The 25874-nt window shown below is 34.8% G+C and overlaps 1 protein-coding gene across 4 annotated transcripts in view; it reads left to right on the top strand.

Moving 5' to 3' along the window:
- HBS1 (translation elongation factor EF-1alpha (GTPase) HBS1) overlaps window positions 1–25874 on the top strand; it is a 126341-nt gene that overhangs the window by 25644 nt on the left and 74823 nt on the right. For 3 of the 4 annotated variants that reach the window (XM_081765458.1, XM_081765459.1, XM_081765460.1), the window contains exon 4: window positions 2868–2924. In XM_081765458.1, the coding sequence (XP_081621584.1) occupies window positions 2868–2924 (57 nt within the window). Of the gene's footprint in view, window positions 1–2867; window positions 2925–13131; window positions 20097–25874 lie in introns of those variants that run through there. The other variant, XM_081765461.1, reaches the window with a different exon arrangement.

Consider the following 25874-nt stretch of genomic DNA (forward strand, 5'->3'; position numbering starts at 1 on the left):
CGTTAAACTGAAATATTTCATTTAATTTGAATTCGTTGTAATGAAGAGAAAAAAGAAATCAATCATTAGTTTCATGATATGTGCTTATATTACTCTTAAATATAGCATATTGTTAATATTGTGTGACTTCCATAACGATAACACTTGTACGAACCAAACATGGGTTCGCCCCCCGTTTCCACCCCCCCGCAAGGCAGTACCGCTAAAGCCCGATGGTAAAAAAAATACAATCTTTCTTTGCCACTCCCAAAAATCCGTCCTTGACTGCCCCTGTCCATATTATTATACTGAATTCCTTTAATGATTGTTGTGTTTTATTTTTATTATTATTATTGTTATTATTATTATTATAATTATTGTTATTATTATTATAATTATAATTATTATTATTATTATTATTATATAATGTATCCATCGATAATAAAAGTTTAATGATGGCAACAACGTATTACTTCGACACCCTACACGTGCCGTTTATGGCTTATTTGGAATGTTATTTATGAGGGCGGTTAGGGTAAATTTTCTGCTTGAGTACAAAGGAAGCCGGTTGGGGACCAATAGAACGTCTCAACTATAAATAGAAGCACGTCGGAGGAAACCGTAAGATATTAATGATAAAACACTTGAATCTCTTGAATTGAACAGTTTTCACCGATAGGTTATATCAGTAGGTGTTTTTTTAATATAGATAATACCTTTATCCATCAACTTCATTATGAATAACAACAATCTGATCAGTTAAAGCTTTCGCTAGATTCGAACCAAAAGCATGTTTGCGTGTTTGTCCCTCTAAAAGTTAAATAAATAAATAAATCAAAATCCGTGCGAAAGTTGTTTCACTTGCTGCCGAATATGGAATTTAACATTCCACTTCTAAATTTAACTGTGATAATGTTGGACAAACGTTTCTTTCTGTATTAAAGGGAGTTAGTTTTTAGTTTTTATAGCAGTTGAATGTGGTGTGGCATGACAGCCATGAAAGTTGTGAGTCCGTACGTCATTCGGGACACATTGTGACCTTTGGGCTATGTGAGTTTTTAACAACCACCCTCGCACCCTCTCCTATGCAATAATAACAATTGTACTGGTTAACAAACCCCCCAACCTTAAACACAGCTTTATCTGACCACAGGATATTAACAAAAAGATCGTATCAGTCTTTATGTAGAATGGTAGCTTGCTATTCTTGAAGATAATATTCAAAGTATTGTATCCATGTAAGACAATTACAGCGACCTTATCTTTGTTCAAGATTGGCCCCGCCTCATTTCGCACGTCCTATCCGTGCGTGGCTCGACACCCATTTTACAGGACACTGGCTGGGACATTGTGTCCTTTGAATGTCCAGCAAGGAGTCCTTAGCTAACGCTCTGCGACTTCTTTTGGGGGTGGGCCAAAGAGGAAGTTTATCGCACAAAACCAGAAATTCTCAATGACTTAGAAGAGCGAATTCGCCAAGTTCTTGCAAACGTACCGCTGGCGTATTTGCAGAAGTTTATTGCAAATATTCCCAACCGTTTACGAAAACTGGTGGATAATGATTGTGCTTATTCGAAATTTTAGCAATACATAACAATTCTATTATTGTAAGAAACAAAATGCTTTTTGTTTCATGAAAATTGGTTAAATACTGAAAAAGTTATAAACAGTTTTCAATAGGGAGTTAGTTCCCACCCACATATATATAGGAAGTTGGTAATTTTGAACTCAAAACTAGTTTGCATCTCTGTACTCGAAATTCTAGACAGAATGGTTGTCACCAGGAATCGAACCTAACTACCTCTGATCAGACTACATTATTATTTAGTTTTAATAGCTGTATGTTAAAACTATTTTGTTTATTAAAAACTAAATACAACTATTATTTAAAAAGTAGTTCACAGGAAACCAAGACAACACGATACGTAATCAAATGCAGTTGAGTTCGTTCCTCTAGTCGCTGCCTTAACTTAGATTTTAGGGAAATTGTTATTCTGACAACACTGTAATTTCTATGGATGACAAGCAAAAGAAAAATTGTAAATTTTGTGTTATTTTTAGTTAGGCAGGCTCTTAAGCCCCTCCTCGTTGGTGTACGTGGTTCCAAATTCCATTTCCAGTGGAAGAACACACACACACACACACACACACACACACACACACACACACACACAAAAGAAAAAATATACTTTTAGAATCATTCACTTTCGTTAATCATCCGTTTCCTTTAGCCTAAAGGGCATATTGGACGTTTAACAAAAAAAAGTCGCATTAGGTAATAAAATCGTTAGTCACTATAATTCCTATAACAACCACTAGATGATTGTTTCCACTAAAGAAAACACTTTCCTTGTTTTTGTACAAAGCTATTGACTATTTTAACTAAGAGTTCATTTGAAATAATAATTAAGTATTTATGTTATAACCCCCCCTCAAAAAAAAAAAAAATAGTTTTTGAAATTACTCAAAATATTGTTATGAATATTATTAGGCAGTTTAAAAAAGACGATTAGTAGCTCGTCGAACAAAATGATTCATATGTGGTTTCATAATGTTCTCAAATCAGAATAAATATATTCTCAGTCTCAATACTTTTTAGGCAACCTGATATTTATTTTTGTTTTTTCTGTTTTTCAATTATGTTTTTATAAATTAAATTCCTGTGGCCAAGATAGATCTAAACATGTTAAAGACGTGTATATATTTTGTTATTAGTTACATTAAATATTTTTCCCTCTCATGTTTTCAAATGACTGAAGTAAGAAGTCTGAAACATTTTATGTCAGTTTGAAAATTTTAAATTATGCTCTTTGTTTATTTGCAAGCAATAAAATAGTTCCGTATCAAAACTTAGTGATTCCATTAAACCAATTTCTTTTATATTTCAGGTGCTGGAACTGGTCCTAAACCTCAGAGGGAAAGAAGAGAACGGCGGAGAGAAAGAGGTGAATATTTATAAAGTGTGAAATTAATTCATTAAATTTACATATATATATATATATTTTCGTTTGATGATTGGTAAGTCGCTGGTAATTGATTGTGTATAGCGTGTTGTGCAGGGTTTGCCCAAGTGGGCCCGGCCCGGGTTGGACCCAGGTAAAAAAAAAAAAAAAACTTTAAAACCCACCTGGGTTCTTGAGCTTTTTGTTAGTATATTATTAGTACAACTAACGTGATCACGTTGAAAGTTATTTTTATCAGATTTTGGACTTCCCTTGAGCGAATTAGATGCTTTCATGTTCAAGTATACAACAACATTCAACGTTAGACCTATATAAAGTTCTGAATGCAATGAATGAATAAAAAGGCTTATCGTAGCTTGAAATAATTGTAGAACAAATTAATGTACGAATTCTGTTTATAGCCTATTTGAAGTAAAATATAAAATTTTATATTTTAGAAAATACTTTCCGTGAATAGTGTGCTCGGCGGCGCCGAGGGACGTTATCCCTCATACGTTTGACGAGTTCAAGGCCGTAGATGCCTGTATCACCAAAATATGTAGTAAATACATTAGTAAAACTATTAGTATTATTTCAGGCATTTGATGGTAACACAAGTATTCTTCAGTAAAATTTGGTTTTCGAACAACAATGTTTAGTTCAGTCATTAGTTGCTACTCTTCAAATAAGCATTCTGTAGAATCAACACAAGCAATAGCGTAAAAATTCTTGTCAAATTTAAGAAGCTTAATGCTCGTAGTTCCGAAGACTATGTAACGCTACTATTTCAAGTGCTGAATTTAAACTTCCGTACTAGTGGAAATGTCGATGCACAGTAAAGAAAGTTGCATTTTCGGGGAAAACCCGTCGTGAAAGTTTCCCGCAATTAAACACACAAGGCATAGGAAGTGAATAATTGAACAATAAAACTATTTATTTTAAGCTGGAACACATTTAGTTTCATTTAAGACATTTTGAAACATTTACTTTATAAAATATGAATTAGCTCTTTGTTAATTGTTTTAAATTCATTTTCGGGAAAGAACCGTCTTGCTAGTGCTAGGGAAATTCCCGCTATTGTACGCCCAGAGTATCAGAAGTGAACTTCAACAATAAAACCATTTATTTTATGCTGGAATATATTTACCATGTAAGACATTTTGAAACATTTATTTCATAATACATGAATTGTATCTTTGTTTTAAATTAACATATTTGGTATTCATATTCGGCAAACGTTACTAAGGCTCCTGGGATGACTCGATCTACATTTGTTCGTTTGCCTGTACAGTCCAAAGCAAAAAACCTGCAATATGAGCATGTAAGTTTATTGTGAAACGACGACGTCTTTTGCTCCAAAATAAGTGTGGAGGGGAGGACGCCGAGGTTTCTCCTGGCGGGATTCGTGCCACTTAGACGTTATGTTGATTCCCTGCGCTGTTAGGCGTAATTTCACAATAAACTTACATGCTCATATTGCAGGTTTTTTGCTGCGGACTGTACCACACACACACATTACAGAGTAGAACTTTCGGTCTTTTAAGTTCAAATTTTCAGGGTACAAGCACGAAACACTGAATTTTCTGTATAGATTTTGGCGGCATACCAACGTAAAATTTCAAAATAGCGGGCGCAATTTCCGCAATTTTCGGTCTTCTAAATACAAGTTTTCAGAGTAGAAGCACGAAACACTCAAAATTAGCTGTATATATATTTTGGCGGCGATCCAACTAAAATTTCAAAATGGCGGCCATTTTTCAACTAGTGGGTATCCACGCTACAGGGTGCAATTTTCGGACTTTTAAGTTGAATTTTGAGGGTAGAAGCAAGAGACATTCTAAATTTGCTGAATAGATTTTCTGAGCGATCCAGTGTAAAATTTCAAAATGGCGGCCATTTTTTTCAAAACAGTAGTGAATAGAAAATTGTTGCAAGTTGCGACAATGGCAATCTTGAAATATAAATAACATTTTAACACTTTTACCCCAAAGACATTGAAATATTTCGAAAAAACCTATATGGGCTCAAGTGGGTTGGGTTTTTCAAACCCTGGTTTTATGGTTCACTCCTCTCACTAATTTATTTGGCTCGTCTAAGGTAAGCCAATCGAAATAAGCCACAAACAAATATAAAAATATCATGAAAAAGTAGAAGTTCGCCTTATTTTCAAATAAAACGTAAGGTCTGGTTAGGTTTAGGATAATCAGAAGATTTCTTTTTTCTCTTAAGTGATTCAACGAAATCCCATTAGAGCCAGAAAAAGAAAATGTTGCTCTTTCTCTTGAAAGCCATATTCTTTGTGTCTGCTGTTCATCATTCAGCCCAACAGACTCCTATAACTTCCTTCAGTCTAGACTCCACTGATCCGCCACTTTGTCACATTTTTGTGCGATACCTATTTCTATCAGGAAAGCCCGACTTCAGTTTGTAAAAAAAATCTTCCTGATCCATCTTAAAAAAAAATTAACCTAATTGTATATGAACACTAACTAGGGAAGCACATGAAGTGGTACGCGGGGATCTGCAAGTGTTAAATATCGTTGGAAAAGTCACACCGAGTATACCTTACATGTGAAATATCTCGCTTGAATGGGGCCTGTAGAGGGCGTGGCGACCATTTGCAAATCAGAACAAGGTACGCTCCGAAACACCAGAAAACATGGACGAAATAGGAAGCTATGATGTAGTTGTTTTGAGACGCGGGATATATAGGTTTGAAAGGTAGCTGAATACGAATCTAACATCAAATGTTTACAAATCAAAATGGAGGACACAAATTACAAAAAAACAACCTATGGATTTAAAATGGGTATATAGATACATTCGACGTCGCTATGAATAAATCGGATACCAACATTTATAAAATTCAAAATGGCGGATCCAATATGGCGGACAAAATGCAAAACACTGCTATGGAACTGAAAGCAAATAGATAAAGATTTTCGTGGTCGCGGGGTACGAATCCAATGCTAAAAGTGTAAAATGCAATATGACGCATCCCATATGGCGGACAAAATGTGTAAAACTACAGAATGGACGTATATGTATCGAGACGAACCTAGGCTCTCGTCTCGATTTAGAAAAGCACATCACGGTCTCGAATTAGAGACAAGACCGAGACGAGATCGAAACTACTCTCGATGTCAGTACCATCCCTACTACGGAGAGTGGACATTTGTTATACATATTTCTCACAAGTGTACACGGCATAATGTGAAACCGGAAAGACAGTTATGGAAGCATAACGATATTTAAACACGCACTTTTCACTGTCACTGTTCGGATCTTCAGATGGTATCTGCCAATAGTCGCAACGTACCCTACAGGCGTCATTCTTGTGAGATATTACAGATGTAAAGTATAGTCGATGTGAGCTTTTCAACGATATATAACACATGTCGATCCCTGCGTATTTCTTCGGGGGAAGGGGAGGGAGTTGGTAGTAAAATAATTATTGTCTAAGATTGCAATCTGTTCGTATCATAAAACTTTCATATGCGCTACAAAACCTGCCCTGTATTCTGTGCCTCAGTTTCGGCATGATTGTATAACAAAACATGCTCCCTGTTTATTGTAAAACATTATCTGCCCCTATTTGCCACCTTATGTACCATAGGTATTTTTCTACTATATGTCTAAGAATAATATATGTCCGTTCTGTACATTTTTTTTTTTTTCATTTTTCGTCCTCCACATTGGATCCGTCGTATTCCATTTTGCACTTTTTACATTCAATTCGTACTCAGCGACCACGAAAACATCTACCCAATTTCAGTTCCATAGCAGTGTTTTGCATTTTATCCGCCATTTTGAATTTTATACTTTTCGGTATCCGATTCATACATAGCGACGTCAAGTGTCTCTATATACCCAATTTTAGATCCATGCTTTTTTTTTTTTTTTTTTTTGGTAAATTTGTGTCCGCCATATTGGATCCGCCATTTTGATTTATAACATTTGATGTTAGATTCGTATTCAGCTACCTTTCAAGCCTATATATACCGCGTCTCAAAACAATTACGTCTAGCTTCCTATTTCGTCCATGTTTTCTGGTGTTTCGGAGCGTGCCTTTTTCTGATTTTCAAATGGTCGCCACGCCCTCTACAGGCCCCATTCAAGCGAGATATTTCATATGTGAGGTATACTCGGTGTGACCTTTCCAACGATATATAACACATGCAGATCCCCGAGTACCACTTCATGTACTTCCCTAAGTCCAAAGACGGTTACTCTATCTCGAAAGAAATCATCACTCTGACTTCTTTGGAAAAAAAAAAAAAAAAAAAAAAAAAAAAAAAGCATCTGAGATTTAAAAAAATAATATGCAGAAAAACCAACAAACGAAGAAAGCTATTCTCCTATCTGGAAGAAATGAAAATCACTCATCCAAAAAGCTATCACTCAAGCTTATTCCTGGCTAAACTTAAATTTTAAATTCACCTGAAACTAACTTGGTCACCACTTTTACCCAAGGAAATAACCTATCCCATACTCTAGCCATCACCAAGGCTAGTCCTTAATTATTTCTTAGTGTAATTAGAAATAGAAAAGATTCTATAGCCACTACTCTTGCTCTAGAACAATCACTTCTTGTACGTCTTCGATTATCACTTACACCGATCTCTACAAGATAGGAAAGTAAAAGAAAAATTATCAAAGGTGAGGCGGATCTTCAACATTCATCAAAGAAGCTCTAGCAGCCCTAACATCCATCTAAAGGTAAAGCGCTGAGACTCTTTTTATATGGTTTAAGTGTCTTCTCATTTTTAAATTTATTGATCTTATTATTCGCTTAAAAATTCGAAGAAAAAAATTTTTTTTTGAGGGTGGACAATGTGTCCCAAGCCTCTGAAATTTTTCATCGAGTTACTATGAAATAACTATATAGAAAAAAACTTAATGCTATGTACATTAAAAGAAGCTATAAGGAAAGCAGATTTATATATACTCGTCGTTATAAGTTGAACCTGTAATATAGGGTTCTTACCGACCTGGAAAATCTGAGAAATTCAGAGAATTGTAAGTACGGATTTTGACTCCTCAGAATCATTTCGCTTTTTACCTTACGCAACTACTTAGTAGGGGATATTTTATAAAATAATTAGTTCGCTTTGCAAAATTTTTCTATCTATCTATCTATATATATACAGTAGATGAGGAACACCCTCGTCAGAATAAATATAGTTGCTTTTTTACGTTATATATAGACCTGGATTTATAAATCGCGACTTGGAAAAGTGAGGGAATTCGTGCTCGCCAGATAATTGGAAGATCTGTAATAGAAGGTAGTTTTATTCGAAAGAAATCAACTGTAAGTTTGCGCTGTAATTTTCTACGTTGTGTAGTTTCATTACAGTTCAGTAGATGATGTAATATTGGCTTGAAACAGACAAGAAAGTGAAGTATGGAATCTTTAGTTTAACGTCCAACAGTTTGTTTTTGAACTAAAGGAGACATATGATTAATGAAAATGAATTATTCTGAAAGAGTTGGTAAAGTGAGAATGTGGGAGGGAACGAGAAACCCCCAGAAAATCAACGGGAACAATGTTATTCATATCAAATTATTGGCGTGGAATAAAGTCAAAGTACTGTGTGGAGAGGTGAGTGAACCACTATGCTTCCGTTCAAGTACATGAAGAGAAACATACGTGCATTATACAACACAGCAATCTCTTGATTATCTGCGTAGTAATTAGTAGGACGAGTAGGAGTCGCTAAAATCATGGGTAATCGGCGGTACATTTCAGAATATTCTTTCTCTTAATTAACTAGGGTCAAAAGGACCTTCAAAACAAGGTTTAGAGCTTTATCTGTTGTAAGCAAACAAGCTACATGATTCTTTCGCGCTAGTTCGAGAAATTATGTACAAACTATAGTGGACTATAGGTTCTGTGGAAATGTCCAGGTTCATGTTTCATAATCGTGTTATGTCTTTGCAATGTATTTTTGAAAATAAGGTGGGTATCGGAAGGACTTCTAGTAGTTACTTGACTTTCTCATATAAAATTTGAATATGTTAGTCTCCAGTCATTCATGAACTTCCTCGTGGCTATATGGGTAGTATACACGTCTTCGGCACGGAAGACCCGGGTACGATTTCCGGCGGAAACTTACGTGAAGTGCAGGTCTATGTCTCGTGCAGTCTTAGTGCTGAAAGGAACGCTAAACTCTAAGCTAATCCAGAAATAATTTTAACATCAGGATTAAGAAAATCATTAAGAACACCTAAAAGTAGCAGTATATGAGCTGTTTCTAAATATTCGAGAACAAACCATATGCCCACACAAGGTGAGGTTTTACATTTTTCAAGGAATAACAAGGAAAGGAAAGTTTTGAATCAATTCTTATTTGAAAAATTATATATAAAAAAGAAGAAACTCATCCTAAAGAAATCCGAATAACATAAGGATGTCTCAGTTGAATAGCAACAGTTTAAACGATAAAATTGAACATACTGGCAACAGCGAATATTTAATAATCATCATCATCTGTTATGAGGCTTGAGTGACGACTTCCTTTGACACTGTTAAATGAAAACTATTAATTTTCTATTCCTTTTCCTACACCGTTAGTAACATTGTCCTTACTTCGGACCAAGGCTCTCGAATTCAACTGAAGTATAGAAAAAATAAATTTCCTTAGTGTATATATATAAAGGACTACTTTTCTTTATTTTGGTACCCATATGTAATATTTTGTTATCTGTTGCAGAATGACATCTTTAACGGACAGTTCGGTTGTTTCTTGTGTATAGCATTCCATACATTCAGAAGTAGTGTGGAGTAATACTTTCAAAAGCACTTAAAATACAGGTGTAGTCGTATAATATCATAACCGTAATCTTACGCATGGATGGAGTTGCGCCGAACTTCATGTATGTGTGTGGGAGCGGGGGGGGGGGGGGGTAGTTGGGTAGTTTCCATTCCATTGACTCTGTCTTTATCTAAGAAATGTAATGATGTACTTACAGGCCCGTATTTAGGTAAGTGCTATTCTGTGCGCGAGCACAGGGCGGCAAAATTTTGGAATTCTTTTTAAGATTCACAATAAAGTAATACTCATGGTTGGCAAGGTAATTTACTTGTTACGTATTTTACATAAATTTCGCGTAATTTACTAGTAATATACGTTATGTAGAAAACTAGTTTTTTACACAGACGTAGAAAACTATATTTCTTTCATTAAAACTAAGATCATTTTGAATAATCGGTTATATTGTAAGCTTAGTTTTCTTATTTGATCATATCTTCTAAACATTATATTGAAAAGTAATGATTTCATGCCAAATCATAGTAATAAAAGACAATTTTGGATAGCCCCTCGCCGGCCCACTACTACTTTCCACCTATTAGCGCACATACAAGCACAACCACCCAACATATAAGCACACACATTAAAAATACGTGTTGGTTCGGATATGTTTGAAAGTATCAAGTAACCTTTTGATTATAACAATTTATTGTTGCACCTTTGCAGCTTTTAATATAAAACTCGAAACATTTCAGTGTATTTTGAGACGTCTATTGGAAAAGAAAAAGAGATTGACTGTTAGGCTCATTTTAGCTTCGTATTACACACTAACACACACACATAACTGATACGAAAAATACTGAACAGAATATTGAAATAATGAAATTTTAGAATAAACTGATTTGTTTTTCTTCCACGTCCCAACGATACTATATATACCACTTCACTTAACACTGGGACATATTGAATTTTCGATGTAAAAGTTATTAGATTCTCATTTTAAACACACACAACTGAAAAAATATAAAAGCACCCAACAGAACATTATACTACATTTTTCGGAATGAACTCATTTATTTTGCTCTTTTCTTCCAAGTCCAATAACAACACTAAATATATTAATTCCCTTAGCACTTGACTATCATTTGAACTTTTAATGTAGACATTTTTCATGCTCATAATAAATAGACAAAACTGAAGAAAATACTCAACAGAATATTGAACTACTTGTTTCTTCGTTGTTTTTGGAAAGAAACAATTTGTCTTTATTCCTAGTTCGAATACTGAATATATTTCACTTGGTTCCAATAATACTGAGTATATCATTTCATTTAAAACTTAGCCATTATTTTAATTCAAAAAAAAAAAAAAAATATTACATGCCATTTCCATTATAGTTTAGTACAATTCGAATACAATACTCTTAATCACACTAATATTCAGAACTTGAGTGGTCTTGTAATTTGAGGGTGTGGTATATTTGAAGTAGTTTCTTCGAACGTTCGAAGCTGAGCCGGTTCCTTGTGACGTTATGGACAAAGGACCAATTTGAGAAAAGTCTTTCAATTTGCGCTGAAGATGCTAGGATGTTCAGTAACTTCATAGCAAATTCTGACAACTCCTTATGTTGTCGAGTAGCGAAATATCAATGTGCGTGGTGTTGTAATTCCCTTCTTCATAAGTTCTTCAAATTTTCCACATTTTTCCCGATATTGCTGGTGGCTAGTTATTCCTGACGGGTCGAGGTTTTCCAAAAGAAACTCCTCTACTTGTTCGTGATTCTTTTCTCAGACATTGCAGAAAGTCGTCACAAATGGAGACCACGAAGGCTTACCATTGTTGTATTGCACAATAATTTCTCCCACGGCTTCTCTGGCATAAAACTTTTCTCGATTACAGAGGGTTAAAAACATGAAACATGATGAAATGGGTTTTGAACAGTCGTATGCAAACCGTATTATACAATGCTACTTTACAAAGCCAATACAAAATTCCCAGTTTATGCTTACGGATTAAGTTATGCAAAATCTAGCTAGATTCCATATAATTTTAGGAAGAATTTTTTTAAAGCTCAGCGCGTAGAATGTTTTCTTTTAATTTGTAGACCTGTTTCTAATTTTTTACGTACTTTACGTATTTTACGTAAATTACGCGTTTACGTAAATCACCAATAGTTTCGCAGAATTCCGGGAATAATATTTTCGACGTTCTCTACAAGTGAATTGCTGGATTACTGCATTACTGCATTTCGACGTTCTCTGCAAGTGAATTGCTGGAGTAGTTATTTTAGTATCTTCTGCTGGATTTCATTTTACCACCTTTTGCAACGCATAAGAAAGGAAATAACACCCACAGAACTTGTGCACTCCCTTTTGTTTATGATACTTTAGTTCATAGGTGTTCAGGAATTGGTTTGGGAAAGATACATTTTCCTATTCTTTCATTATAAAAGAGGTTCAGAATGGCTTGTAGGTATTGTAAACTAAAACTATATGGTGACTATCAAGGTATCTGGTCCTTCTCTCTACCTTCACTTGGCAATTTTGTTTCTTTTACCTTGTAGTCTGTTGGATTTTTAAGTGGTTATTAGGCTGCAACTCGTCGCATTCTTCAACTGTTCCAAGGAGATTGGTTCTTTCTGAATTCTTCCTTTTATTTAAGATACACAGTTTGTGTTGCTATATCACTTTACTGCATCTAAGCATTTCATATGATGCATGGCGTAACAGTATAATTTATAATTCCACTTTCCTACGCCTAAGCATTGAAATACATATACTTAAAGTACTATAATAATAATAATCTAATACAAAAAGAAATTAACATATGAGGTCGTCTGTTCAACTCTCAGTCTAAATCTACCTGCCGTGAGAGTTCGACATAATATCATTAAATCTGTCGTTCGTACGTCATTTTGCATTTGAACAGTTCTTAGAATGACGTCCTGTGAAATGAAGAGACCCTTACAACCTTGACATAAATGTACATTCCTTTTGGAAAAGTGAAAATATTTCATATGTTGCGTGTTTGTGTATTGCTTCTTTTGGGCAGAACTTGTACATGTAAATTGTTTATACTTAACAGCAATATGTGTTGCACATCAGAGATTTGCAAAGGAATCAACCCTGTTTTCCATACGTAGGAATTTTGTCATAACCATTTTGCGGTCCTTGTCTCCATTAACATTTTCACTGTTTCTTTTATTAATTGATCGCTTTATTGTCATCCCGTTGTAAAAGTGTTGTAACAACATATTGCATTTATTAAATTCCTAACACTGATATTTATGTGCGAAGTGTTTTCATGTTTAGTGAAATATAAGTAGGAAAGTTGACTATAATAGGTGACAATAAAGGAATTTCTTTCTTTCTTTTTTATGTATCTTCTGTTCCTGTGGGGATTACTTTACCACCTCACCGTCTCACTGTACAATTTCCTTTGACCATGTGGAAGGTAAGATGATGATTTTAGTTGTCAGTATTTTTCATTTGGATTTCATGATGAAATAGATTCGTTGAGCGAAAATGTCTTTAAGCTTGCATTACGTAAAGATACACTAAACGTCGTGCCTGGTGAAAGTCAAGTAGGGATGGGAAAGTCACATGTTGCATATTGTTTTACAGAAGCTTCTGTGCGAAATCAAGACATTAGCATTCCAAAATTCAATCGTAAATTAAAAGATAAGGATAATCTTCATGACGATACGAGCGTTCTAGATAAAGTTATCGGTAAAAATCATGATCTCAGATCCTCGGATCCATATATATCTAGTATTGCAGAATCAAAAGAGTCCCCGTCCTTCAATCGGACAATCTCTGATGATATGCCAGAAACAGTTTCATTATTTGTTGCCCAGGGACCGAAGATGAAATGTGCTGAACAAGGAACTGCAGAAATTAAGTGGAAGGATACAGAAAGACAGTGGCATGAGGTAGAGTCTCAAGGAAGTTTTCTGCGTAATTCTCAGCAGCCTAAAAGCGAAACTGTGAGCACATTGTCTGCCAAATCAGCTTCTGCATCGGCGATACAAAATAAAACGCAAGAGAAAGAGTCGGAGTACAGTCACATTCCACAGAAACCTGCAGGAAGTGCAAAATTTAATATTCCTAGATTGAAAATAAATAGACAGTCATCTCCGTCAGTTGAAGCTACAGAGGATGAGAAGTCTGCTATCGGCACCGAAAAAGAAATCGGAGGAAGCCTATCATCGTTGTCTGCGCTAATGGCAGCTCACAAGAAAAGAGATGAATCCAGTACAACAGAGAGTAGTAATTCATTATTTTATAGTGCGCAGGATATGTCTTTGGGAGCAAGCAGCAGTTCGTTTTCTTCTTTAGCTGATTTAACAGCCCATCATTTGAAAGCAAGTAACTCTGGGGCAGTATTTTCTCAAGATAAATGTTCTAGAAATGACTTTAAATCTCTTTCAAATCTAAATTCACAAAGTTCAAATGTGTTGCAGAAGAAAAAATTTGTGATACCATCGTTTAAAATGACTGGCACTCAAAGTGAAAGGGTAACGAATATTTCGTGTAATTCTGCTGGATCTCAAGTGAAAAATGTGGAAGATTTGTTTCACGAACTTAATTTAAATGAAAAACTAAAGACAAATACAGACGCTTTGAGTGAAGGTGACAATAATGATGATGATGACGATACCTGCAGGTGGGAAATTGATTTGACAAGTGCATTAAAACCTCTCAATAAAACATTGTGTGATGCTAAAAGCGATTCAAGAGATTCTGTTCAGATTGTAGAGCCATCTGACTCATTAGTTGATGACGGCAGTGACAGAACACAGGAATTGCAGTATGAAATCGATAATTTTACTTTGGATCAGAACTTCAGTAGTGTTTTGTGTGAAAAAATATATTTGTCAAAAAAGCCATCGTCATTTGGCAAAATACTATGTAAAAAATGGAAAAAATTACGTGTTACTTATTCACCACCTCGGCTAACAATTCATCAAAAAGGGGCTTTTCAGTTTAATACAGCTTCACCTGACGACAAAGTAATGGCATATTTGAAGAAAAAACGGGGAGGATCGTAGTGTAGATAAATTGTGTAAATGTCCGTAATTACCACCATATATGTACAAAAATTTTCAAGGATCTATTTGCTCACAACAATGAAAGGAAATTATTTTCCACTGTTAGCGCAGGATTTTTTCACTCCCATTTTTATTGTTACATGTATTGTTGACTTGATTGTGTACATTTTTGGTGATACAGAATTAGTTTCCTGTTTTATTTTTACACGTAGTTCTGATATTTTGTCCAAAATTTAGTGTAGTGTTTTTACGGTTTTGTTCATAATACCACTTTTTTTTTCGTGGTAAAATGTTAGGTATTCCTATTAGTTATGTTACTTTTTTTTTTTTTTTCAATTTATGTGTATGAACGATGAATTACCAATGTCGGTATTAGTTTTAATTAAATTCTATTAAGACCACAATAATGAAGTACCTAAACGTAGCACGTGGTAGTGGTGTACAAATTTCATCAGGGTAAATTATGGGATCTGGTTTAAGTATATAGCTCAACACAATAGACAATGCTGTCCTACCGTACTCATTTCTTTTTTGTTTTGTTTAGAGGAATGAATTTTATAGTTTTTAACTTTATAGATATTTCAACGTCTGGACTACCTCCGTATTCTGTACAAATTTTTACATTTTTGGACGACATTAAGCGCAAGATTGCCAGAAGAATCCTAATTATTGTAGCTACTAAGTAGCAGGTCTATGCAATTTTACAGTTACACAGAAAACAGTTCCAAGCTTTGTAAGGATGACGTAGTTATGTGTTGTTCCTAATTTTATGTATTTCAGTAACAGAAAGCGAACCGACTGGCAGTAGTGATCTAATGATTACAAACTAGTAAAAACTGATTTCTGTTGATCGTTGAATAATTTCTATGCCAGGTAACTATGGAGAGTAAACCGGAATTACATATTTTATCATGATAAGCATATTTTTAATCATCTAGTTCTTTCGTGATGTTTTGTAAATTGAATCATTGTTAATCTTTTGCTACTAAGGTTAGTGAACTTGGAACGGAGAAAGTCCGAATAGCACAGTGTCGAAAAGAGTAAGAAAGGTATAGAAAAAAATCATTAGGTATCAGTCTGAACATGTAAACATCAAAGTTGAACCTTTTTCGAGACGGATCATACTAGAAAGATCTGGTTTAAATTGCCACGTACATATAATATAGCTAAACAATAATAGTAATATTAATTTTGAAGATTTTCTGATAAGAATGCAAATAAATTATTTCATAATTTTTACTAATATTTTTGTAACGATACAAACGGGTAATAACAATAGTAATCGAAGCCACTGCTTAATGACAACATAGTTTTCATTGGAAATCTCAAAATATCTTTTTTATTGAGAATCTCCATCGTTTAATATTTCCTGCCGTAGTTATAATCTTGCTGCATATCAACGAGTCCTTGCACACCGATTGAAAATCGTCCAAGTAAATATATTCGGGAAAGAAAGAATGTATTGATTATCACATAATACAGTATATTTTGCTGGAACTTGAAAAGACCAGGTCCATTTTCCACATTGCGTTTCTAAGTTAATTTTCATAATTGTTCACTGAGACAACAATCAATGTTTAGGCGCAATTTCAACCTTTTCCTGTTCATCACAATCTGCTTTATTTATTTACTTAATATTATTTTTGGTAATGGTATACTTAAGTTCGCACCATTTAATCGTACCCAAGACGTGTGATCACTAGTGATATTCATGGCAGTTAAATTGATAAATCTTGATATTGAACGTAGCTTGCACGCTATTCTAAACTTATAATTTTATTTTTAATTAAAATCAATTTTAACATCCTTTTATTATGTACATGATAGTAATTAGAAAATCAACGAAAACTGAGCACCTCGTTATCAAGTATTTTCATAGGTATGATATTGTGAAATTACTTGTTTTCATAATTATAATCACAAATAGAATAAGAGTTATGATCTGTGCGCTCTTTCTTTTTCTTTTCTTTTCTTTTTCTTTTTTTTTTTTCAATTTCAGTCGTGGACATTACATTACGCTAAAAAAAAAAAAAAGTAATGTGACCGTTACTCATGAAATATGTTAGTGAATGTGTCGTTGCTTCCTCTTGTGTGTTATATTGTCCGGAAGCTTTCGTAATAATCTTTGTCTGTGTGTCTGTCTGTCTTGGACCTTCGCTGTTACAAGCAGTGTGTAATAATCCTGAATTATAACAATATAACAATTATTTTCACATTTAGTGAAAGTCAGTTGTCATTGGTGTTTGCTCTTCGTTTAGAGTAAACTAATTTATCGATGGAATACAGTTGCAGGATCCGTCAAAGTGACACTGGCCTGACTTTTATGTACTGCTTGCAACAAAGGTGATATCGATTAAAGTGCCCACTTTTTCAGTAAAAAAAAAAAAAAAAAAAAAAAAAAAAAAAAAAAAAAAAAAAAAGTTGCAGAGATTAAAGAAAAGTATGAAAATTCTCTGCGTAATTATCTGAAAGCAAAATTTTATTCAGCCCAGCTCATCGTCTAAGCCCTCAATGTTATCATTGATTCGAAGATATGTTTGTGGATAATGGGAAATATATCCATAACACGAACTATTTCATAAAGTAACTATATCAGAGTTACAGATAATCACATCAAGAAATTGTGTGCAGAACATTTGTTTCTGTCAATGACCCATTATCTTATTAGATTTTTTAACTGACCGTAATCATCATAGGTTGGAAAATTACTTTGAATATTTCATAATTCATATATCATTTCCGCTTTGTTGTTATAGTTGCGATCAATTTTTATGTTGGGCTTGCTAATTGTTAATTTTAAGTGCTGTGAACAAAGATTGCAAGAGACACCGAAAAATTCGTGGGCAAGAAAGTAATAATTCACCTTAGTGTGAAGGTTTTAAATTTGTAAATTACTTCTTTACGCTTGTTTGAAGCGAGAGAAAGTCCATAATCAAATAGTGATGTCACACAATCTATTTATTTGAAAGTAAAGTAAAGCAGTCAGGATTACTTACTACTGATAAAAGATATGAACAATTTAAGAGGGAAACTTTTGAGGCAAGTGGATACTTTATCTTGTCAAGTTTTCCGGGTTCTATGATGTAAGATATAAATATCTCACAAGCTATCAGTTGCTTGTGTGTGGAATTTTATGTTTCACAACAAAAACTGTTACAAATTGATGCTAATATTAAATGACCATTTCTAAATACTACTCTAACAATCACAGCGACGAGAATGTTACTGAGTGATGTTTACCAGTATCTACAAATGACCGTTCTTCACTGAATGTATCAAAACTCTACAGCAGTTTATTTCTAATACAAGGGGAGTTTTGTATTACAGTATATGGTACAGACGCCTCCGATTTAAAAACAACCCAATAAATCATGTATATAGGTTTATTATTTTTTGCTAGGTTATTACTTTCTGAATTTGTACTCTTAACGAAGTTAGCAGCAGCAGCAGAAATATTTATCAGATCATGTCAAATAATCTCACGAAATGAAGAATTATAAGAAGCGAAGCATTTCATGAAATTCACTGAATACTCGATGTGTAAGTACAATTATTGCAAGTATTATACGGAAACATAGCTTCAGATAAGGTTATTTCACGAATATTACATAACAGCTTCTTTTTTATATAGAGAGAAATAATAAAACTGCGTGTAACTTGAAGAATGAAAATATGCGACTTTGTCAGTAATTGAATCTCGTACTCCATTTCTGCAACCGGTCTAATACACCCCCAATCTCTAGACAGACTCATATTTCCTTAATTTTCTGGGGAAGAACTGAGTGACGTCGGCATGTTGAGCCAGAGACACAAGCTTCATCTCTAACTCAGCTACATATTTTCAGTCTGAATTTCATTGTATGTATACTTATAGTCACCGAAACTGTATAGTGAAAACTGCAAACTCTTCTTCGGTACAAGGGCAGTCACAACTTGCATTAATCATGTCCCTATGAGAAATATATATATATCGGGTGTTCTAAAAGTGGCTCCCGCAGATTACAGAGCATTATTCTACAAGACAAAATAAAGCGAAAATTATATATAGTTGTATACCTTTCGTGTTCTCGTCTGGAGATACGAATTGCACTATGTGGCAACGTCGCAGATAAAGAACCAAAAGAACCATAGACATAGACTAGATCTACCAATCCATCAAATAATTACATAATTCTTGTCAGATGACAGTTAAAGTCAATAGACGTTGATACATCCTCCGGGACACCACCTATTAGCGTAACAATCGATGTAACTGTTTGATAGATTTGTAGAGCAATGCTAATGGTTCCAAGTTAATATGTGATGTTGTCACATAGTGAAACTTCTGATTCCCTACAGCGCCTGAAGGAGGCCGCGGAGGATGCATCATTATATAGCATTTTCGCTTTATTTTGACTTGAAGAATAGTGCTCTGTTGTCCGTGGGCACCATTTTTAGAATATCCGATTATATATATATATATACTGTATTTGAAAATGCATGTGCATGACTCCGAAGAGTTAAGAATCTTGACGATTGGTAACAGTCAAATAAAATTGCTAATGTCTTTCCTATATTGGAGAGAGTATTTATTCTAGTTCAGTTAATATTAGTGTAGCCTAATTTATCAAAACGTTCTTTAGACGGATTTATCGATAATTGTGATACCAGTAGCTGAATTACAACACTAAAAGTTTTTATGAACTTTGACTTCATAATAATATTGACTCCGAGCAGCAGTAGCGATAGTTAGAGGAATTCTTTGTGTATCTGTTCACCAATGTGATTTCGGATACATATCTAATACGAAATGCTTCGAACTGTTTTCTGTGTAAATTAACATAGTGTTAATACGATTTCTTGCCAACGTTTACGCTTAATGAAAGATTTTTCTCAACCGAGATTAGTACTAGAAACAGTTGTAAAGTTTGAAGAATCATACGTATTTCATTAAATAACTTATGTATTCATACTTAATTAGAAAATATGCTATGCGTGAATGCGTATTGGTCTTTGCTTTATTGGGTATAATTTTGTCATTCACTTTCAATATTTGGTACATCAATATGAATGCACATAATTTCAAGCGAAGAACAAACGCTTAGAATACACTCATTACAGGTATATTTTTGTTATTCCATGATTTAAGAAAAATGTATTGTAGTATTAGTTGAGAAAGAAAAACAAAAAGAAACAAAATTTATTGTTTAATTTGTAATAATCGAAAATTGTTTTGTAACGACCTTGCCCTGCCACCACAAAAGGTGTGTTGATAACAAAATAAAAAGTACTCAGATTGTTACATATTCCACATAGTTTTCACGGAAATGTTTGTACTTCAATAATAATAATAATAATAATAATAATAATAATAATAATAATAATAATAATAAATCCATTCATGTTTATTTTATTAGACTAATGTTTCAAATGCACTGATTGTGTTTATTTTTCTGAAGATGAACACAGTGAGTGCGTTTGAAACGTCAGTCTAATAAAATAAAAAAGATGGAATATCAGAATTCTTATTTATTGAATTACTCAGATGGTAGTTGAGTACATCTCTTCAATTTTTAATTTACTGAAAGTAGAAATGCTCAACATTTAGAAAGGCGAAGAAAGTTCGTTTATACTATATATATATATATATATATAATGTGTATGTGTGTGCGGTGTAGGTGCACCGGTAATTTACAGACCAGCTCTAATTTGTTGTGAAGTAGAGAAATACACTGCTCAATACAGGAAATGTTACGAAAATAAGAGTAACTAAGTTTTACTAATTACAGATCCATGAATTATAAGATTACGTTAAAGATTATCTCATAGTTTTCGAATTTTAGCCTTGGTCTGAAATTTTAATTTTTCCACTAAATGGGATTTCCACCTTTAATCAGTTGGTAACACTACAAGCGCGTATCATATTTCTCGTAATATGGTATCTTCACGTTACTAGTGCAGTCTGCTCGTGTGCTTACACGTCACATGTAATATGGTCCATTAATAAGAATTTTCAGTTCTTATTGTATGAAACTTGTATAACTGGGGTTAGTGGTGTTGCGGTCTAGTCGCATAACTGGGGTTAGTGGTGTTGCGGTCTAGTCGCATAACTGGGGTGAGTGGTGTTGCGGTCTAGTCGCAAATGCTTTCTGGTAATGCAAATTGAGATGATTTTAGGTTTTTGTGCTACAGACAAAGAGAAACTTGTCTCGGAAATGTGCCAAGACTCCAAATTGTCTCTGGTGTATTGTGGTGAAGTAGCATTTACTTCGACTAAGTGTTCAATTAAACCATCTATTTAAATATATATATATATATATATATATATATATATATATATATATATATATTGTATTTTGGCTGTAGAAGGAGGGATCAAGGCAAAAATTGGTCACCAGATGTGTACAACACTAAGTGATTTTTCAGTCAATGTGAAAAAAAAAAAGTTATGTTATTTGCACTGCCCGTGGTTTGGAAAGAGCGTAGCAATCACACTACTGATGTTATTTCTGTGGGATTCACTCTGTGAAAAAGGAATGTCCATGAAGATAAAATTCAGAACTTGTGAATCCTATGATATGTCCTTTGCAGTTCTACCTGTGCCTCATGATAAATTATTTCGTATTTTTGAGCTTCCAGATGTTTCTAAGAAATCAGCCATCAATTTCAAGGGACGCAAACTACTTATCAAGTGAGATCAATGACCTCATCAGAGATGTACAATCTAAAAATAAGCAGAACTTTTGATCACTCCTACAGCAGGCGCGTTATCTACTCCACGTCATAAAATAATCAAAATTTCGCGGTAGAAATCAGAAATTTGAGCAGTTCTGTACAACTCCAGAGATGTCATATAATGGAAAGACATTGTGGGCATAATAAATGGGCTGAATATAAGGGACAGTCCTGATCAGTGGCTTTTATCCATTTATGCTTCAAAAACAGTCTTAAAGCAGTTATATTACAAAATTGAAGTAAATTTCCTTTCATTCCCACGTCATATCCTATCAATACAAAAGAACACCAATATATATATATATATATATATATATATATATATATATATATATATACAGTAAAACCTGTCTTCAACGGACCCTTTATTAAACGGAAAACTGCCTTAAACGGAAATATTTCACGGTCCCATGAATTTTGGAGAACAAAACGTGTAAAACTCCATTCATTAAGTGGAAACTGTGTTACGCGGACAACGGAAAGAAAAATAAATATTTAACGGAAAATTCTGAGTTCTGGACTACAGCGTTTAGAAGATGTTTAGACATTCTGTGAGACATATACATCACACTGTCTGCGATAAAATGTTCGTTCTTTTGTTAAATATTTCTGGACAGTGTTGACTTTCCGCAACCACTACACATATTCAACCCCACAAATTATCCTTAATCCCCGCAACTTAATCAAGAATCATACGGAATATCGGAAAGAAGAAAGCGAGATAGAGGAAGAAGAGGAATACGATACCGAGTTGCAAGAAGAGTGTAGAATAAATACATATCAAGATTCTCTCAGAAGTTTAAAGGAACTGCAGAAATTTGCCTTACGAAAAAATGATTCTGATTCACTTAGTATAATTTCTCAGGCTAAAGTTTATGCGGAAAGTCATGTAGCCAAGCAGCAATAAACACAGAAAACCCTGCTTGGCTATAGAAAAATAAAGAAAACGTGTGCATAGCATATTTTGTATTCATTTTAATTTGTTTGTGTGTGTGTGTGTGTATTTATTCGTAGAAGAAAGAAGTAGTGTAATCGAACAATGTACGTATAGCAATATATTTTCTCAGTATGCCCCTTTATAAGCATTTTTTTTTTTTTAAGAAAGTAAATGTCTACCTCCACTAAGCGGAAACCTGACTTTAACGGAAATTTTTGCAAGTCCCGCTCGATTCCGCTAAAGACAGGTTTCACTGTGTATATATATATATATGAACCGGGGGTCGCAAATCAATAGTTTCTGAATAATTTGCACATGTGTGATTTCTTTGAAATTTGCTGGCTAATGAGAGGTGCACGAGAAAGTTTTACCCTGATCCACTTCCAAAGATCGTAGAGCGATGAAATTTTACATGTGTAATTCTGCATACGTATGTAGGTCATGTAGTAATGTACAGCTCGTAACTCTGAACCGTTGCCGTGTTATAGGTTCGGACGTGAAGTAAGGTGTAGTTACTGCACCTCAGAAAGCACCGTGGCAACATCGCAGAAGTACTTGCCTCTAGAAAATGACTGTATGGTTGGGAAGAGGTGGAATGAAGATGGTGTGCGGTCAAGAGAAAACAAGAACTATGACAGATTTCATACCCAGGGTTAGTATCTGTCTGGCCAACATTCGAGCAACAAACGGGTGCGTTGTTGTCCAGGAGGCGGACACGTTTTGCAGCATGACAAGCTCTGGAATTTCACAGAATCCCACAATGCACTCAGCAGTGAGGCATAGCGTATCCTTGTAATTGCGGTTCCCTTTGCCTGGAAAGCAAGTAGTAATACCACATGCTGATCCCAAATAAACGTGATCATCACTTTGATAGCTCAAAGTTGAACACGGACTTCCCCGTTTTGGGTTATTAAGTGATATATTCGATTGCTTTTCCTTTCTTTCCTTCTCCCGTTGTTTGTGTATTTATGCAGGGGAATTACTCAAGGAAGGTTTCGGACCTCCAACTCCGAGGTAACATCGGTCTTTTAGGTGGGTCTAGGATTTGGAAAGGAACTGGCCCTAGCCTTCTAGAAGGTACCATCCCGGTCTAAGCCTGGTGGGAGTAAAGAAAACCAGGGAAAACGTAGTCAAACCAATGACAGCGTGCCAACGTACAACCACCAAAGGAAGTTCGTGTTCAACTCTGAGCGACCAAAGTGATGATTAGAGTCCGGATTTTTATGTAATATCAACCCCCTAAATATGTAACAAAAATCACTTAAACAATGTAAGAAATATGTAATATTATATAAGAATATGTAATATTACATATGTTACATACTTATGAAAACGTAATATTAACACGCGTATGAGTATGCAATATTTAAACGAATTATGAAAGTATAAAGGAAAATCTGCTACACTTTATCCTGCTGAATGCAAGTCTCCCAATGAAGTGAAATGCTTGAACAGCTGAGACAGCCATACGTCATTGACGTGACTGATTGCAGGATAATAAAAATCAGACGCGAATGAAGGAAGATGTGAATCGGCTAGAGAGAAACAGGAAAGCCCCGAGAAAAGCAATGCATACGGCATTTGTACGTCAGAAATCTCATGTAGTGTAATGCGGTCCCGTTTCAAATCTAGAACCTTTTACACTAAATGCGCATCCGTCACCACGGCCCAATCTTACAATGAATTATACGCAATATACAAATGTAAATACTAAAAGCAACTTAAGACGAAATATATTGTTTTATATATATTTATTTCATGCAGGGAAAAGCAGTCCTATATCTTTTAAACAATATCAGCTGAACTAAAATTGAAGAATATTTCCACTAATGAACATTTTTAATTTGAAATAAAGTACTTACAAAAGATGTGCCTGCAGTTCAACTGTGTGTTGTTGCACAATGGGTTACAAGGTACATTTCCAAATGATCAGAAGTAAAATTTTGTCGGCGATCGGATAAAATATTCTTGTATGCAGAGAATGATCTCTCCACATCACATGAGGTAACAGGAGCGTACCGGTATTTCAAGAGGGGGATGTAGTTGGGGGAAATATCTTCGGGGGGGAGGTATTGTTTCACACACTGCCAATAGACTGTCGTAATCCGTTTTTTTTTTTTTTTTTCAGCACTGCATTTAGTTTCTTTCAATTTTTTTCCTCTTACATCTCCACACACACACCCTGCAGCAGTCTCTTTGCATCCTCTATGATTTCCATGGATTCCGGAAGAGGCCGCCCAACAGGCTCTAGCTTTTAATGCTTGTAGATAGCCAACCAAAATTGCTGTCTATGTATGCGATATCACACGCTACTTTTGAGTCATTAAACAGTTTCTGAGCAGTGCCAACTAACACAGCAGATTCCGATGGAAATGAATGAACAACAGGCTTAATTTTTTGAAAATGTTTATTGTGGAAATGTACTGTTTGTATCCAAGTGCCCCATCGCGTTAGCACAGGCTCCCGAGGAAGTGGGACGTCTGGCAGTTGATCTCTGTAAACTTGAATACGTTGAGGAAACATTTTTTCGTGGAAGAAACTAGTTGATTTACTTCGCAAAAGTTGTCTCTCACCTCTTCAGCAACACGCTGAAGAGCATGGGCCATACAGGTGAAATGAATTAAGTGAGGGTAAAAGACTGTAAGTGCTCTAGCCGCTTTTAACATGTACCCTGCACTGTCTGTATAGAGAACAAGGACTTTTTCTTCCTGAACTCCTTCCGGCCACAACACTTTAACACTATCGTTTACAAAGCGAGCAATCGTGGAATGATTCGTGCGTTCCAGCAATTTACTCGGAATAAGATAGGATTTTGATAGAGCATCTTCACTTAACTTTCCAATTACTAAATTTGCTACATAACGTCCCAAAACGTCTGTTGTTTCGTCCACAGAAATCCAAATATATGAACTACCTATTTCTGCCCTAATGGTATCAATAGCTTCCCTATAACAAACTTCGAGATAACACTTTCGAAGAGTGGATTCGTCAGAAATTCGATGCCCGCAGTACTTCTCCAGAAAAGCACGGAGTTTGGCACTTTAAACTTTGTTCCAAGGAATGTTTGTTGCTATCATTGCTTGGCACATGTCTTTGAAAAACTCACTCACTGAAGTATCTTGATGCATTTCTGTCAAAAGTACTTTTTTTTTTCAGTTCGCAAATTTTTATTTCTTGCATGGAGCGCACTTCGTACATGTTGTTCTGAGATTTCATTAAACATCCAATTTTTTTAATCATACACTTGGCACAACACCACTTTACTGTCCATAGTAAATGCATCATCGATAGTTACCCACGACCGCAATTTCGCGGATAAAGTTGAGGCAACGGGAGCCATTTCTAACTTCGACGGTCAATACAGAACACGTGCATTTTGCAACTGCAATACTAGAATACTGTCTTCCTGTCATTCAGTTGAACAAGTGAAGTTCGTCGAAAGTTTAGGTTACCTGCTATGATATTGCCATTGTCGCCAGCTTCTTGGAACGAACTCTTGC

The sequence above is a fragment of the Thermobia domestica genome, chromosome 7 (genome assembly GCF_964235325.1).
Source record: "Thermobia domestica chromosome 7, izTheDome1.hap1.1, whole genome shotgun sequence".
NCBI lineage: Eukaryota > Metazoa > Arthropoda > Insecta > Zygentoma > Lepismatidae > Thermobia > Thermobia domestica.